General features: G+C 41.6%; 1 protein-coding gene across 1 annotated transcript in view; it reads left to right on the forward strand.

Moving 5' to 3' along the window:
• LOC126253232 (rac GTPase-activating protein 1-like) overlaps positions 1 to 19,240 on the forward strand; it is a 163,668-nt gene that overhangs the window by 93,644 nt on the left and 50,784 nt on the right. Inside the window, exon 7 of the mRNA XM_049954422.1 lies at positions 9,547 to 9,673. Within this exon, the coding sequence (XP_049810379.1) occupies positions 9,547 to 9,673 (127 nt within the window). The remainder of the gene's footprint in view (positions 1 to 9,546; positions 9,674 to 19,240) is intronic.

The raw sequence follows: 19,240 nt of genomic DNA on the forward strand, positions 1-19,240 counted from the left end.
TAGAGGTCATCAGATAAACAGAACACCCAGTATTTTGAAAGATTGCTATTGTAAATACATTTAAACAGAAATCATAAATGTTCACCTGACACCACTCAGAGGAAAAGACAGCAGAGTTATCTATGTATTTGTAACACTTAAAGACCCATTGCTGTTGTTACCAATAGTTTCCAACAGTTAAGGCACTTATTTTGAACACCTGCAAGAAGTATTTTAAATACTCATATATTTTAGGAGGGTTTTTTCCCTTCAGATAGAGAACACCTCTTTTTTACGACATTAAAAACATAGAGAAAACATTGCAAGGTAATTTCCATATGATTAGGAACACTGAAAAATTCGCATTTGTGATAAATTCAAGTAAAGGTGTTAATTCCTCTCAGAATGGGAAATTGGGTATAAATACTGTTGCATAGTAAACTGTATGCGGATGAACTATTTCTCGGTAATAGTTTCAATAGCTGTATTTTATGCTTTTCAAATCCAAACTAACAAACTATTGCTTATTAGTCCATGAACCATGGACCTTGCCGTTGGTGGGGAGGCTTCCGTGCCTCAAGGATACAGATGGCCGTACCGTAGGTGCAACCACAACGGAACAACGGAGGGGTATCTGTTGAGAGGCCAGACAAACATGTGGTTCCTGAAGAGGGGCAGCAGCCTTTTTAGTAGTTGCAGGGGTAACAGTCTGGATGATTGACTGATCTGGCCTTGTGACCAAAACGGCCTTGCTGTGCTGGTACTGCGAACGGCTGAAAGCAAGGGGAAACTACAGCCGTAATTTTTCCCGAGGACATGCAGCTTTACTGTATGATTAAATGATGATGGTGTCCTCTTGGGTAAAATATTCCGAAGGTAAAATAGTCCCCCATTCGGATCTCTGGGCGGGGACTACTCAAGAGGACGTCCTTAACAGGTGGAAGAAAACTGGCATTCTACGGATCGGAGCGTGGAATCTCAGATCCCTTAATCGGGCAGGTAGGTTAGAAAATTTAAAAAGGGAAATGGATAGGTTAAAGTTAGATATAGTGGGAATTAGTGAAGTTCGGTGGCAGGAGGAACAAGACTTTTTGTCAGGTGATTACAGGGTCATAAATACAACATCAAATAGGGGTAATGCAGGAGTAGGTTTAATAATGAATAAAATAATAGGAGTGCGGGTTAGCTACTACAAACAGCATAGTGAACGCATTATTGTGGCCAAGATAGACACAAAGCCCATGCCTACTACAGTAGTACAAGTTTATATGCCAACTAGCTCCGCAGATGATGAAGAAATAGATGAAATGTATGACGAGATAAAAGAAATTATTCAGGTAGTGAAGGGAGACGAAAATTTAATAGTCATGGGTGACTGGAATTTGTCAGTAGGAAAAGGGAGTGAAGGAAACATAGTAGGTGAATATGGATTGGGGGGAAGAAATGAAAGAGGAAGCCGCCTTGTAGAATTTTGCACAGAGCATAACTTAATCATAGCTAACACTTGGTTCAAGAATCATAAAAGAAGGTTGTATACATGGAAGAGGCCTGGAAACACTGAAGGTTTCAGATAGATTATATAATGGTAAGACAGAGATTTAGGAACCAGGTTTTAAATTGTAAGACATTTCCAGGGGCAGATGTGGATTCTGACCACAATCTATTGGTTATGAACTGCAGATTGAAACTGAAGAAACTGCAAAAAGGTGGGAATTTAAGGAGATGGGACCTGGATAAACTGAAAGAACCAGAGGTTGTAGAGAGTTTCAGGGAGAGCATAAGGGAACAATTGACAGGAATGGGGGAAAGAAATACAGTAGAAGAAGAATGGGTAGCTCTGAGGGATGAAGTAGTGAAGGCAGCAGACGATCGACGAGGGCTAATAGAAATCCTTGGGTAACAGAAGAAATATTGAATTTAATTGATGAAAGGAGAAAATATAAAAATGCAGTAAATGAAGCAGGCAAAAAGGAATACTAATTCTGAAGGTGGCAGGGGTAAAATACAGGGAGCGAAAGGCTATTTACAATTTGTACAGAAACCAGATGGCAGTTATAAGAGTCGATGGGCATGAAAGGGAAGCAGTGGTTGGGAAAGGAGTGAGACAGGGTTGTAGCCTCTCCCTGATGTTATTCACTCTGTATATTGAGCAAGCAGTGAAGGAAACAAAAGAAAAATTCGGAGTAGGTATTAAAATTCATGGAGAAGAAGTAAAAACTTTGAGGTTCGCCGATGACATTGTAATTCTGTCAGAGACAGCAAAGGACTTGGAAGAGCAGCTGAACGGAATGGACAGTGTCTTGAAAGGAGGATATGGAGGATATAAGATGAACATCAACAAAAGCAAAAAGAGGATAATGGAATGTAGTCAAATTAAATAGGGTGATGCTGAGGGAATTAGATTAGGAAATGAGATACTTAAAGTAGTAAAGGAGTTTTGCTATTTAGGGAGTAAAATAACTGATGATGGTCGAAGTAGAGAGGATATAAAATGTAGACTGGCAATGGCAAGGAAATCGTTTCTGAAGCAGAGAAATTTGTTAACATCCAGTATAGATTTAAGTGTCAGGAAGTCGTTTATGAAAGTATTTGTATGGAGTGTAGCCATGTATGGAAGTGAAACATGGACGATAACTAGTATGGACAAGAAGAGAATAGAAGCTTTCGAAATGTGGTGCTACAGAAGAATGCTGAAGATAAGGTGGGTAGATCACGTAACTAATGAGGAGGTATTGAATAGGATTGGGGAGAAGAGAAGTTTGTGGCACAACTTGACTAGAAGAAGGGATCGGTTGGTAGGACATGTTTTGAGGCATCAAGGGATCACAAATTTAGCATTGGAGGGCAGCGTGGAGGGTAAAAATCGTAGAGGGAGACAAAGAGATGAATACACTAAGCAGATTCAGAAGGTTGTAGGTTGCCGTAGGTACTGGGAGGTGAAGAAGCTTGCACAGGATAGAGTAGCATGGAGAGCTGCTTCAAACCCATCTCAGGACTGAAGACCACAACAACAAAAACCGCTGATGTAACTGGAATTTATAACTGTCTGGGAAGTGGAAACGTTTGACTTTATTTCAAATGTCATAATCGATGTTTTTGAAAAGCCTGCAGCTGTCATTCATTATTTAAATAATGAAATACTGCACTAGTTACGTATTTTTTCATGCTTAGCACGATGTGTTTCACTAAATTTTTCTCGTTGTCATGTGCAAATATGTAAATAAGTATTTTGTATGGCGTTTGAATATGTGTTATTCTGTGTATCTTGCACTGTACTTGTCTTTTTGGGGTTATCAGGTACTGCACATCATCAGTTATGTAGAAAACCACACACACACACACACACACACACACACACACACACACACACACACACACACACACTCTCTCTCTCTCTCTCTCTCTCTCTCTCTCTCTCTCTCTCTCTCTGTTTTGTGTAACATCACAAGAAATACATACGTAAATACTGCACTTGACAATGAGAATAAATTCTCGAAACAAGTTTTGCTCAGCATAAATACAATACATAACCGGTGCTGTGTTTGCACTAAAAACATTTGAGCAACCTAAAGTGAATGACAGTGTCAACTAGCGCTCCACATGGCTATACGACGAAACCCACTAAATATGATTTGACAAAGGTGTCAAGATGATCACAACTATCACGAAGCTGCATTTGGGCAGTAGAGACAGTTTGGAAATAGTTATGATTGGTCACGACATCTTCATTCGGACGAACCTAGTCACTCCCATCAGTTACCATGCCATGTAGAGATAGACAGCGGCGAGAGATAAAGCATGAATTGTTAAAACTCTTACTCGGTTACCCATTCAAAACCATTGAATAGAGTGCCCTGGTGTCAAGAAACTGCACCACTTAATATTTGTAAACACTACTGGGCGGCCAACATTATCCCAGCATCATATGTTTTACACGATCATTTTTTCATAATGCGTAAATTGCGGGAAAATTAAAAATATGTTGACGCAAAATCAGGTGCAGATTAACATTGTGGGCATAGGAAATTTGATGGGACTGATAAAAAAATGTCGTAAATGGCGGGAAAACGTTAATTCCAGGAATGTAAAAACGGGGATATACTGTATTTTGTTGTCTAGTATTGGTTCAGCTCTCAGCTGATGCACGTTTACAGAGTGGCAAGTTAAATGTTTATCTCTTTCTGTGTTTTCCACGTAGTATAGTTAATCAGTTTTGTAAATGTAAGTTCATTCAGTCTTTAGCGCATTAGTTGCTCACTGAACAGCCAGTTCCGTAGCTCTTTAATGAATCAGTGTCCATTGTGTGCATGGCGTGTGCGGACCCAGGATCTGGCTGCAGTTCGTGAACAGCTGAACGTGCTGTTGACTATAGTCAGTCACCTTCAGGCTGTTGCCTCAGGGTGTAGTGGTGGCGGAGAAAGTGGTGCATCACATGGGGTACTTCGTGTGTTGCTTATGTTGTCCACGGACTCTTCCACTGAGGCACCTCCTACTGCACCTGATGCAGTGTATCTGCCCTCACAAAGTGGTAAGTGGTGGGTGGTAATGCGTTAGCATCACTGGAGGTGGAGGGCCAATGTAGAGACTGCCCGCCTGGCCTCGCCCATTCACACTGTAAGCGGACAGGTGGCCGCTCCTTCAGCAGGGTCGTCAGAGCAGGCACACTGTGGGAGAGTAGGCAGATAGCATTCAGAGCTGGAAAGAAAGCCAGTGTGCACTTGGTATGTCTGCTGGGGGGGGTTTTCGTTCGAGAGTGCAGGTGCAGTTGTCTGCAAGTTATGGCTCCCGGCGACACCTGTCACATGGGTTCTGAGGCAATCTTCAGTTTGTACTGGTGGCTGGCGGAGGTGGTGAAGACTGCTGGCCTCGCACACACAGTGCAAACAGAGTTACAAATTTGCAGCATCGTTCCCATGGTGGATTTGGGTTCTTCTGTTTGGAGCCGAGTAGAGGGTCTCAACCAAAGGCTTCAACTTTGTGACAGTCTTGGCTGCAGATTTCTAAGCTTAAGTTATTGTGTGGGGATTAGTAGGACTCCCCTCGATAGGTCAGGCGTGCTCAAAACAAATGAAGCAGAGTACTTGAGGAGTGCACACGAGGATTTTTTTAGACTAGGCTTTAAGACTGAGGTGTTCTGATGAACAATCACCAGTTGATCCACAGCTAGGGAAGTCAAACAGCGTTCACGATAAAGACGCTTAGACTGTCAGATTTTTATCAGTAAACTGTGGAAGAACTCATAATAAAGTTCCTGAATTTGCTGCCCCGCCGGGAAATTTTGTGCTCGAATTATTTTTGTGCTGTGAGTTGGCTGAAACCTGAAGTGGAAAGCTCTGAGAGATTTTGTGAGTTGTGGAACATATATCGCAAAGACAGATTAGAGGCCATAGGAAGGAGAGTGTTCATTGCAGTTGACAAAAATATTCTCTCTATTGAACTCTAAGTTGAGTGTGACCATGAAGTCTTCTGGCCACATACAACAGTTGTCGGTGAAACTAAGTTAATTGTTGGAAGTTTTTACTGGCCACCTGACTCCACTGTTACAGTTCTAGAGTCATTCAAAGAAAGTCTACGTTCAATAGTGTATAAATACCCAGATCATGCAATACTAGCTGGAGGCGACATCAACTTGCCAAGTATGATGGGATGTCTATGGATGCATTGTCAGAGCACAGTCAGTCATGCAAAATACTTTTGAACACATTTTCTGGAAATTGTATTGAGCAGCTAACACGGCAGCCCGGATGCAATGGAAATTACTTGGAACTTTTAGCTAGAAATAGGCTGGACATTATAGACAGTGTCAGTATAGAAACAGGAATTAGTGATAAAGATGTCATTATAGCAGCTACGATTCTGAAAGTTAATAAATCAGTCAAGAATCCTAGGAGAGTGTTTCTGGTAGATAGAGCAAGTAAACAGTTACTAAAATCTCACTTAGTGAAGTGGCATCACTTAGTTCCATTAAGATGGATGTAGAGGAATTATGGGCAAAGTGTAAGCAGATTGTAAATCATGATCTGGAGAGTTGCGTGCCTAGTAAGTGGATAAAGAATGGAAAAGACCCAATGTGGTTCAATAATGATATATTTATTGAATGATACATTGATATTTTTTTCTTTGCCATGTCGATACTTTGTCAGTATAACAAGTGCCAATAATATTTATTTAAATATTGTATCGGATTCCCTATATTTTTAAAAATATCAACAGTCCTACAACTAACCTGTGATACCATATGACATTCGCCGTTAGTTCCATGCACTCCATCTCTTGCCTAGTACGTAGTTTCCATCCATTTTTTCCTTCCTTTCAACACCTATGTTTTCTGTCTTCCATCGATAAATTGGAAACGGGCTGAAACATTTAGGTCTGGCTCTTCTAGCATGTGCTACTATACTGTGGCACAGGGTTTTTAATTTGTCCAGGACAGCAGATGTACTGCTGTAAACAAAAATTAATTACGTAACTATTTTTTAAACTGATGACTAAAACTGAGACATCTTTGTTAATTTATGTGTCAGACTAATGTTCTGATGTTTCTGCTGTTTTCTGTTCCTGAAAAATAAGTGATAAGTGAAAGAAGTAAATAGATATAAAAAGAAACTACAGTGGCACTTCGATTTTACGTTCTCCAATTTTACGTATTTCACGATCCTACACGATAAATTCATAGCCCCTGTGAAAAACTCATAAAATCAATCCTCCTCCTCCTTTTTTTTTTTTTTTTTTTTTTTTTTTTTTTTTTTAAGTAAAATTTACTCGATTCTACATTCTTACTTGAAGTCTCACTTGACTCTGTCCCGTTTTCTTCCTACTGACATCTGATGTGACTAAATGAGTTAGAAGTGGCCCAAAAGACAGGAGTTTGCACCTTGGATGAACGCAGTTAATGGAAATTTCAGGCTGTTGCAGAAAGGGGAGACGTGAGAGAGGAAATGCTGACATAACTCATTATCAGCATTGCCGACACAACTTACAATTTTGGCTTCACCGTGCAGTGATGATGGGTCAAGTACATTTCACACTATGTTTTTCAGGAACCGACTTAATCATAGTGTGGTGGCAATATGGAAGCAATCAGAACGAGGCTATTGAGTTATTGGTCGCTATAGCATTAGGTTGATGTTTATGGGTGTGATAGTGACAGGAGAATCTCAGTTGTAGCAAGAGCTCTTTAGAGGAATATGTCCGTGGTTGCACAACACGTGAAAAATTTGTGACAAGGAAGATGTGCTCGTCGTTTCACTTGCAGCAATTTAAGCTGTTCTATTACATTCCTTCATAACCACACACTTAGAAATCACCACATATACGGAAATAAACAACCAAGTATTTGTGACAAGGAACAATATGAATTTTATTGCTGCTTGTTTAACTTGCAGGAACGTAAGCTGTCCTCGTAGTTTTCTGTCTAACCACGCTTGGGATCACCACACATTTGGAAATAAACAGGCAAATATATATTTCATCCTTCATTCTCAAACCATAAATAAATGTTTAACATCATTAAATATTGCAGAACATATTGTACTAAGACTATAATGAACACGTTAACAACAATACGTTGAAAAAAATATTGGCATGCAGTAAGTTGTGAACTTAAACCCTCTATGTAAGGTATCTTTGATAGACTTTAAATGCACCGTTGCTTTCAGATGGTGTACTGTGCACATACATGTCACACACTAGGAAGGAAATGAACAATTGAAATGCACACAGTTCACAAGTGCTTGCCAAAGCTGATAGTCGAAAGCCCACTAGTGACGTCATAACTGCAAAAAGCAGTGTGAAGCTGTGTCCACACTGCCACTGGAAACATGTTTCAGTTGGAAACATTTCCTGCAATATACTGCATCAGTTTCAGACTTCGTTTCTTGCTCTGTTTCTGTCCATACTTGCAGTAAACACCTTTCAGTGTATGTGCATCGTCTGCAACGCTGTGTGTTGTATTGTTTTCATATTGTCTGCAATGGTATATATATATAAATGAGGAAACTGTAATATGTGCTGCTGCATTATTAATGCTTGAAGGTTTATGCAAACAAAACAGAAAGACATCATTGTCATTCATTCTGTTTTTATTTATTTATCGTAACCCGTTGGCCATAAGCATCTCTGTGTTTTGTAGATTTACAGAATAAGGTTGCATTTATCACAATAATTTTGTAGTTGGTTTTAAAACTATGATAGTATTTTGATGGAAAGTTTGTATAGTAGTTGTTAATGGTTAAGAAAGTAGGATTAGTTGTTGTAAGGAATCAGTTTGTTGTTTTGCATACAGTCGTCTTTTTTGGTGAGCAAAAACGTACTACAGAACTGGTGGGAAACTAGCTATGTGTGGGAACTGTATATGGAAGACAGCTCTAGTTCGCGTAATTTCAGTTAGATATCATCTAACGATTTTGAATTTCTGACATATATCATCATTCCTTAAAAAAAAAATCAGGAATGCAATTACAACCAGACATGCTGTTGTCTTAGTTATATGCCAACAGGAGATTCATTCCAGAGCCTTGAGTATTTATTTCACATTTTGAAGTAAGCTTTGACAAATGACGCTATTTTCTTTCCTACGCAAGCTTTCTCAGTATTCTACCAAATGTTATAACAGTTTCTGCAGAGTATCTTGTTTTATTGCTGTTCTTGTACTGCTTGCTTCATATATTCCCCAAACAGCTGTCAGCCTGGTACAAGTATAAGAACACTACAGTCTGCTGCCTTGTCCACTGCATTTCACCCCTCCACCCCCATGGAAAAACTTAATACAGCATGAGAAAATGAAACACCTAACAACTCTATACCACGGAAGACACGTTGCACCATATAAACACATACTTGCCTCATGCAGTAGCTGGCCTGAAACATGGTTTCCTTTGATCTGTACCGACACAGCTACAGATACACGTTTCTGTGTTTCAAAAGATGTTTCCAATGGTGTCCACATCAAGTAGCTGGAAACATGTTTCAAGCTTAGTGTGTACGCAGCTTGAAGTCTATTTGACCCAATTAAACTGCCATTCACTACTGAAAGAAAACACAAGCCACCAAACGTTTGATTCCGATGCCTATCACTGCCTTCACAGTTTTCGGTTTAATTCACCATGTTCATCAATTTTTGACTTTCTCTGGGTGAACACAAAGGAAATAGGTCTCAAAAACGCGTGATCTGATGTATAATTTGTGGTCGTAGCATGTTGGAGACCAGCTCGATTGCCTTGCACCCAGATACCAATTTCAATTTTTTGACGGGTTTCTACCTGCTGTTAAACAGCTGTGATTTTTTTGAGAACTGATGAAATTCATTATCACAAATTATTGTATAAACAGTGTATTGTATGTTTAATTTCCTTCAGATTTTATACATTGTATTGGGGAGGATTACTATTTTCTATCATAGATGCCGATTACATATGTTTATGCTTGTATTTTGTGGGGTTTTAACGTTTCTGCATTTCCCTCACTTCTACGGTTTTTAAGTCTGGACCTCAAGAGAATGTAAAATAAGTGTTTCACTGTAAGTCAGTTTGCATACCATCAGTTACAAGTAATTTATGTTCATTTCAGAATCAAATTTGGTAAAATAGCACTCAAGTGTCGTGACTGCAGAGGAGTTTGCCATCTGACGTGTAAAGATAATCTTCCATTGCCGTGTGTACCAGTTACGAACACACCTACAGGGAAAGGTTTTATTGTGAGTATTGAAAACTTCGATAAAGTTGATTTATTTTACTTCATGATCTTAGATCTCAACTGGTGAATTCAATCAATTCTGTCTTCTTTTCTTATCAAATCGTCATAATTTGTGTAACATTATCCTACAACTGTCATAAAAATGTCGTGGATTATAGAGGTTTTACACTATTGATTTCCAAGACAGATAAAGTCTGGCATTCGACTATTCTGCCTTTCAGATTGAGTCTTTTTGTACTGTAAATGGGTACAGTTATCGACTAATGGTAACGCAAATCTGCTAATGTGCACCGTGCAGATACTTCCAATGTTGTTGACACTGTTACTTCAGCTAGCATATTTTGAAAGACTTCCCATCACTATCACCAGACACTAAAGGCAATGCCATAATAATGTAGTTGTCCTTTTCTCTCTCATTATATATACTATTTGCAGTGGCGAACTTAGCACTCCTCAGAGGCCTGGGAGAGTGAAACTAGATTAGGCCCCAGTCAGCTTACAAATTAATTAATTTGTAGAATACATTTTGAAAAAAAAAGAGAGAGAGAGAGAGAGAGAGAGAGAGAGAGAGAGAGAGAGAGGAATAATGTAATTAATGGCTGACAGAAAAAGTATGTATAATGTGTGTATTCTATGCTCTAGTATTTGTGATATATATGTATTTCAAGATATATGTGAAAAATTTAGAACTGGAATCACCATTTAGTGCAAAGAAATAAAGAATATTTTATGCTCTCTGTGACTGACACGATAAACTTCACAGTTTTGAAATGGGTGTGAACTGTTAAAAAAATTCATTGTGCTGTAGTTAACTGCAAAGGATATGTAAATAAATATTTTTCTGAACTAGTCAGCCATTGTATCCAACATCAGTAATTGAAGGAGTATATTCAAATAATTCGGTAATGCTGTTTGATTATTTTGTTTCTGCTGCTGATGGGTACAATGCCTCGTTTGTCACTCACAATAAAGAATAGAAATATCCAACTTAAGCTGCTTTCACTGTTAGTCACATTTCAGTGAATTTCTTTATTTATTTTTACCCAGTCTTAACTGTATGATAGGTGCAAATAAATGTAAAAGAACATATGTGACACGGTTACCAAGAAGAAAGAAAATGATGCCGGCATTGATTCTGAGTGCCTTACCTAAATTTGCTTTCTAATGTGTTTGAGCATAAATTTGATGAAGTTCCACTTCGTGAAACCACTAATCAAAATAATACACAGAGTACTGGAAGCTTATGATATGATATACCAGTCTAAAAATCATCACTATCCCTCATGGCAAAACAAAAGCTGTCTACAAACAAAAGTAAAGCTACTATCTTCATAGACAGTGCAGCCACTATCGTGTTCCTACTAACAAGGGAACCTCCCCATCGCACCCCCCTCAGATTTAGTTATAAGTTGGCACAGTGGATAGGCCTTGATAAACTGAACACAGATCAATTGAGAAAACAGGAAGAAGTTGTGTGGAACTGTGAAATAATAAGCAAAATATACAAACTGAGTAGTCCACGGGTCGCATAGGCAACATCATGGACAAAATGAGCTCAGGAGCGTCATGGTCCCGTGGTAGCGTGAGCAGCTGCTGAACGAGAGGTCCTTGGTTCAAGTCTTCCCTCGAGTGAAAATTTTATTTTCTTTATTTTTGCATAGTTATTATCTGTCCGTTCGTTCATTGACGTCTTTGTTCACTGTAATAAGTTTAGTGTCTGTGTTTTGCGACCGCATCGCAAAACCGTGCGATTAGTAGATGAAAGGACGTGCCTCTCCAATGGGAACCGAAAACATTTGATGGCAAGGTCATAGGCCAACCGATTCCTCCACAGGAAAACACATCTGATATATTCTATACGACACTGGTGACGGCATGTGCGTCACACGACAGGAATATGTTGTCGACCCACCTAACTTGTACACTTGGCGAATGGGTAAAAAGATTCTTCTACCTTGCCCGATTTAGGTTTTCTTGTGGATGCGATAATCACTCCCAAAAAAGTGATGAAAACATAAGAGTTTGTCACATAAACTGAAAATAAAAAATTCAAGTTTTCACTCGACGGTAGACTTGAACCTAGGACCTTTCGTTCCGCAGCTGCTCACATTACCACGAGACCACAGCGCTCCTGCGTTCTATGTCTCCTTGACATTGCATATCTTCCCATGAACTACTCAGTTTGTATATTTTGCTTATTTTTTCACAGTTCCACACAACTTCTTCCTGTTTTCTCAATTGATCTGTTTTCAGTTTTTCAAGGTCTATCCACTGTGCCAACTTATAACTAAATCTGAGGGGGGTGCGATGGGGAGGTTCCCTTGTAAGAATGGATCAATGTAGATCTTATTGCAGTTGTTGTTAAGCAAACATGATGTACTGTCTCCCAAAGATTCCAGTGGCAGTATGTATTTATGGACTGCCAAAATGCCACAAACAATAATTACTTCTCTACCCCATTCTTACTCTCCTGTGATATTGAAAATCAGCTTCAGCTCTGGTTGGTGTGTGATTTTATTTGCTGTCTCGTTTTCTTCTTCTTTTTCTTCTCCCCCCCCCCCTCTTCTTTAGCTTCTGATACTCCCTTTCCAAGAGAATTGTGCCTTACTAAGACAATGCAGATAAATATACAGAATTCAAGACAGACTTCCTTCCATCATTTGACAATAAAGACACTGTTGCTTTTTTGTGATATGTTCACTGATTTTATTTATTTTGAAGTGCGTATTGCGAGATCTTGGCTAGCACTCCTTCTCCCTCGCCATATTGAGCTTGGAATAGCATGGCCAGTTGCGTATACACATAATGTAGTATTATTTAAACAGACCTTGAAGAGAGTCGGTGTGGTCATTAGCTGAATTGACACAAATCATAATTACGTGACCAACGCTGACATTTCCTCACAGTCCACCTAGCCTTACTTAGTTACCAAATGTGCTCGGAATCCCTCATATACAAAAGCAGACAACATGGAAAATGCACAAGTGGTGTAACTCCACCGACGATAGTTTTGAGTAAGAGGAGCGTTAATTAAGAAGTGTATAAACAATTATTAATGTTAATAATTTATTTGTATTGATGAATATGTGATAATATGCACTAAAGTCTGTAAATATATTAACAAAACAGAATATCATACAGGAATTGTGCAGCAAATGACTTGTTTAACAAAAATGAAAGGGAACCCTTTTATCAGTCATCTACTGTAACTTCAAATACATTGTGTGAATACAGGTTCCCTTCATAGGCAAGTTCTTGAATGCGCAATATACAGGAGGAATAAATTTTAGAAGATCAAGCATATCCTTCTTCTTGTTGGTTGTCACAGTCCGCCTGGTCTTGTGGACTCGTCTTTGTGTCACTGATGCAAGGCTTTGAAGAGGTCTGCCTAACATGTGCTTACAAAAATCCACCTTCTGATACCATGTCACCCTCACAACATCCCCATGACCCCATTAAGTTTTATTTACATTCCCTCCGCAAACATGCCTTCGCCCTAGCCAGATTACGCTCCCATATTTTATTTACTCAGGCTTGTCTGACATTTGGCATTACCCCCAAAGGCCTCACACTTAAAGTTCCCATCTCTGGCTGTAACCTTTCTTTCCATCAGTCCCTATACCAGTTCCAAACTGAACAATCCATAGCCCTCACCCACCTAATCCTTCATCTACACATCAACTCAGCCAATGAACACTCCCGTCAACTCCTATCCTTAATATAAGTCCTCAATCTTTCCTCTCCCACATCAACGCCAGCTGTTCAGAGCATCCTCCTACAGGCCAACCGCAAATAGAACAGTATGCCACCCTCCACCTCAAAAAACTATGCAATCTCCTGGTGTCCCACCTCTGGAAAGGCAACTCGCTCACCCTCCACAACCTTTCCAGCAAACCTCAACCTTTCATTGCACACACACCCAGTCTCTCCGATCTTCTCAATCTCCCACTTTCAGCTCCACTCCCCCCAAAACCTCAAAATTCTAATCAACACAATCTGGAACCACAACACCCTAATTCTATAATTAACCTTTCCTCCAAACCTCTCTCCCAATGCGAAACCTCTGTCCTATCCAAAGGCCTCGCCTTCAGCCCTACTCCCAGATTCAACCAAACAGCCCTCGTCAAAGATTTACTGTCCTACACTTGTATTCTCTGCTGGAAATACCACTTTCCCACGAAGAAAAATAATCCTAATCCTACTCCTAATGATCCAACTCCCCAAGACACTATCTAAATTGAACCCTGCCTTGCCTCTCAATCCTTCAAAAACCTTAATCCTACTCCCAACATCACCACTGCTGAAGCCCAGGCTATCCGTGATCTGAAGGCTGACCGATCCATCGTCATTCTTCCGGTGGACAAGGGTTCCACGACTGTGGTACTTGATCGTCGGGAGTATGTGGCTGAGGGACTGCGTCAGCTTTCAGACAACACCACATACAAAGTTTACCAAGGTAATCCCATTCCTGATGTCCAGGCGGAGCTTCAAGGAATCCTCAGAACCTTAGGCCCCCTACAAAACCTTTCACCTGACTCCATCAACCTCCTGACCCCACCGACACCCCGCATCCCTACCTTCTACCTTCTTCCCAAAATTCATAAACCCAACCATCCCGGCCGCCCCATTGTAGCTGGTTACCAAGCCCCCACAGAGCGTATCTCTGCCTACGTAGATCAACACCTTCAACCCATTACATGCAGTCTCCCATCCTTCATCAAAGACACCAACCACTTTCTCGAATGCCTGGAATCCTTACCTAATCTGTTACCCCCGGAAACCATCCTTGTAACCATTGATGCCACTTCCTTATACACAAATATTCCGCACGTCCAGGGCCTCGCTGCGACGGAGCACTTCCTTTCACGCCGATCACATGCCACCCTACCTAAAACCTCTTTCCTCATTACCTTAGCCAGCTTCATCCTGACCCACAACTTCTTCACTTTTGAAGGCCAGACATACCAACAATTAAAGGGAACAGCCATGGGTACCAGAATGGCCCCCTCGTACGCCAACCTATTCATGGGTGGCCTAGAGGAAGCCTTCCTGGTTACCCAGGCCTACCAACCCAAAGTTTGGTACATATTTATTGATGACATCTTCATGATCTGGACTCAAAGTGAAAAAGAACTCCAGAATTTCCTCTCCAACCTCAACTCCTTTGGTTCCATCAGATTCACGTGGTCCTACTCCAAATCCCACGCCACTTTCCTTGACGTTGACCTCCATCTGTCCAATGGCCAGCTTCACACATCCATCCACATCAAACCCACCAACAAGCAACAGTACCTGCATTATGACAGCTGCCACCCATTCCACATCAAACGGTCCCTTCCCTACAGCCTAGGTCTTCATGGCAAACGAAACTGCTCCAGTCCGGAATCCCTGAACCATTACACCAACAACCTGACAACAGCTTTCGCATGCCGTAACTACCCTCCCGACCTGGTACAGAAGCAAATAACCAGGGCCACTTCCTCATCTCCTCAAACCCAGAACCTCCCACAGAAGAACCCCAAAAGTGTCCCACTTGTGACAGGATACGTTCCGGGACTGGATCAGACTCTGAATGTGGCTCTCCAGCAGGGATACAACTTCCTCAAATCCTGCCCTGAAATAAGATCCATCCTTCATTAAATCCTCCCCACTCCACCAAGAGTGTCTTTCCGCCGTCCACCTAACCTTCGTAACCTGTTAGTTCATCCCTATGAAATCCCCAAACCACCTTCCCTACCCTCTGGCTCCTATCCTTGTAACTGCCCCCGGTGTAAAACCTGTCCCATGCACCCTCCCACCACCACCTACTCCAGTCCTGTAACCCGGAAGGTGTACACGATCAAAGGCAGAGCCACATGTGAAAGCACCCACGTGATTTACCAACTGACCTGCCTACACTGTGATGCATTCTATGTGGGAATGACCAGCAACAAACTGTCCATTCGCATGAATGGACACAGGCAGACAGTGTTTGTTGGTAATGAGGATCACCCTGTGGCTAAACATGCCTTGGTGCACGGCCAGCACATCTTGGCACAGTGTTACACCGTCCGGGTAACACTGTGCCAAGATGTGCTGGCCGTGCACCAAGGCGGATCTTTCATCGTGAGGTTATTTCTTAGGTGTTACCTGCAAGCTCTCATTTGAAATGAGACAACTTGGTCACTTGAAGCTTCTCTAGATCCCAGATGCAGGAAATTCTAGCAATTTTGTGTGTAGCACTTGAAGGTTTATAGAAGCCCCCCCTCCCCCCTCCCGCTCCCTCTCCGCCCGTTCAATCTACACAATGCATGGACAAGATCAGTGCTCACCTGAGTTGTGTTGGGCCTAATTACTTTCCTTTTGCTTGCCCTGTGTTTCTTGAATGACTTCATCCATGTTAACTTTGGGAATAATAAAAACTAGAATTTGTTCAAAAATGTCTACACACCTTCGTGTTGGGCCCTGCATCTTACATGGTCATTGGAATAAGTTAGTAATCAACAAGTTACCTACCATTCGTTTTAAGTAATGAGGGAAAAAAATGTAAACCTGTTATAAAATTCTGCCTTTTATTCGAGCTGTCGTTCAATTTGAATAGTGTTTGAATTATGCTCCATGAAAGAAAATTAATCCTGTGTTTCTGATCAGTACTGTACAGGATATTTGAAATGAAATGAGCAGTGAATGTCAACAGGAAGAGAACGTTCTAGTCGCCCCAAAGGTTTGTTAGAAGTGCCTCTCCATGCTGTGCAAACCTTTTCATCTTTGTGTAACTAATGCAGTCTACATTCATTTGAAACTACTTAATTGTATTCCTTCCTTTATTTCTCTCTCTAATTTTTACTGTCCACACAACCCTCCGTTACCAGATAGATAACCCTCATATGGCTCACGACTCTTTCGAGAGTGCCTTGAGAGCATGGGGTCCCAAGCCATTACAGTACTTCTTCCTTTGCTGTGCTGCAATTCTGCTGTCTGTCTTGTCTGACGTACCGTGTGGGACAGATTTCTTGCTGACAACCTAGCTCACTCATAGGTTGTTGTTGCTTGTTGTTGTTGTTTGGTTCTCTCCCCCTCCCCCCCCCCCTCGATACATTGTTTCCTTAATTTTACACCACATATTTAGATTAACTTTTGGTCCTCACATCTGGGTTTGATCTTAAATTTTCAAAATTCTTCTTTCTGTTTAGGGGTGCAATATCTTTGGGTACTGGCGATCACACCAGGTGGCCTGTTCTCTGGCTGGGTGGTGTCTTTAGGGAGAATCCTTGTTTGGAGTAGTTGACATGATGGTGGATATTTGGCATCATCAAACGAGCAAAGTTCTTAGTTGGTGGCTGTGAGGCTCCAGCTATCCTTTCAGACAGACCACTATTCAGTGCAGAATGCTATGAACTTAGAAATCTCTTCTCCTTGGACATGCTATGGGAGGAAAACAAAACCAATTGACTGGCTGTTACTCCCCTCAGTTCCTGGTTTATACCTGAATAGATGGTCGTGTGTCCCTGTGTCTTTGTGAAGGCAGCGTTATTTGTGAAGGCTATTTGAAAATGTATTTGGCGAATACTCTTCCCTTAGTAAATTGTTAAAGGGGTTCCAGCTGAAGTTGATAAAATGCACCCATTCCAGGCATTTTCACATGAACAACTTGGTGATGTACGTGTTACCATAACACCCCTCAAGAACCTAAACATTGTACATGGATTAATTTGTCACTAGGATCTAAAACTGCAGATGGACAAAATATAATGCCAACACTTGGAGAGGTGAGGGGGTGCACATTGCATGTCATGGGCTGACAGACAACAATGTTGACAAGGACACATTCATCCTGGCCCTGTTTCCTGCGTAATTTGAAACTGTGGTTTACCACTGTGATGTGAAGCCACATTCCTCCCACCACCCCCCACTCCCGGATGAAGTGCTTTAAACTCTATTACTTCAAGCACACGCCTTCGCGGTGTACATATGACCTGATCTGTGGAGACTGGCTGGCCACTTCACATAAATTTACTATGTGCAGTACTCTCTCTCCTTCTCTATTGCAGTTACAATCACCCTCTCTGAACCCTGAAGTGTTACCACTACTCAAGGAACACAAAATCCAGAGATCAGAGGTCACAGATGGCCTCCCATATTTTGAAGCTCAGAAAAAAACACAATCATTTGTATGCAGTCTGTTATATAAACTTCTGCCACCACTGTCGCCATGTTGTCGGCAGTACCTCATGCATTTCCTCTCTCAACACTGACCTCTGGTAGTCATGCAGATAAATTTGGCCTTGAAGGCAATACACCTGCTCTTGTTGCAGTTATTGTGGTATCATCCTAGGGAACCATTCCCTGCACATGGCCAGAGAAGCAGCATCCTCGTTTGTGTCTACCGATGACAGGGCTCCCTTTCAGGAACTCTCTCACTGGAAATCCAGAACTTGGCTTCCAGACACTAGCCAATGACTGAAGGAGCCATCAATTGTGGGCCCCAGGGCTGCCCACTCTTCTTCGGGTACTACACTCATGTTGGGAAAACCCTATCTACATTCCCAATCGCCAAAAGACAAAATGTGTTAAAAAGAGGCTGAATAAATCTCAGGAGGTGTCAGATTCCCTCATGCCACTAGACCACTAGACTCCCAAACAATGTTCGTTGTTCTACCTGCTTGGGTGACAAGTTGATTTTGTGGCATGACCTGTACTCCTAGCCTCATCCCACCTAACCAGTACACCCTCAAGGCAATTTTTTACCGGAACTGCTGTGGATATTGTTATCACCTGTCCAAACTACAACTAATTTCCTCTTGTTCTGCAATCTGTGTTGCTCTCAAAGTACACTTCCTTATGAACATGCTCCAGTTCTTGGAAGTTGCTGTGCATTCGGTCACGTGAGAGCATCTGTGAGGGTCGTGCAGACATCGTCAGTGAGGAGGAGAGGGCCCCAGCAGTGCAACTGACTTTTTGAAACCATCCATACAGTTATGTTAGTTAAGATCGTGGGAATCACATCCTGCAGCCATTAAACCTCATGGGCTCTCATTTGAGAGTAACCCCACAGGGGGTCCACAACTCTTTTGTGGAGATGTGTGTAGCGAGCACGGGACCCCGAGCCAATATGGCCCTCCTTCCTTTCCGGGCTGCATACCTTCCTTCTCTGCATCCTTCCCTATCCCCCATATTCGCCCCCCTCCCCTCACCTCTGGCTCTTTCCTTCACTTTCTCCCCCTCTGGGAGTATGGTTTGTGCCTACGTCCGGAGACGGACGCTCGTAAATGTAACGCATTCTTCGCCTTCTCAGCTTGTATGTCTTCATCCTTCCTTTGTCCTTCTCTTTTCCTTACCTCTTCTCTTTACCCTTTTCTCCGCTGTGGCGTTTGAGGCCTCTCTTCTTTTCTTTCCCTTTCCTTGTTTTTCACTTTTTCTTTCTTTCTCCCTGTGCATGTCTGAAGGCCGACCCACGCATTTTCGTGCATAGCCGGTGACGGGGTAACGCGTAATTCCCCACCCCGGGTAGACAGGTAGGACACGTACGTACCCCCTGGTAACGGCCAGGCCCACGGAGGGGTGATTACCCGAGCTGATACCTTCCGAA

Source organism: Schistocerca nitens, chromosome 4 (assembly GCF_023898315.1).
Source record: "Schistocerca nitens isolate TAMUIC-IGC-003100 chromosome 4, iqSchNite1.1, whole genome shotgun sequence".
Lineage (NCBI taxonomy): Eukaryota > Metazoa > Arthropoda > Insecta > Orthoptera > Acrididae > Schistocerca > Schistocerca nitens.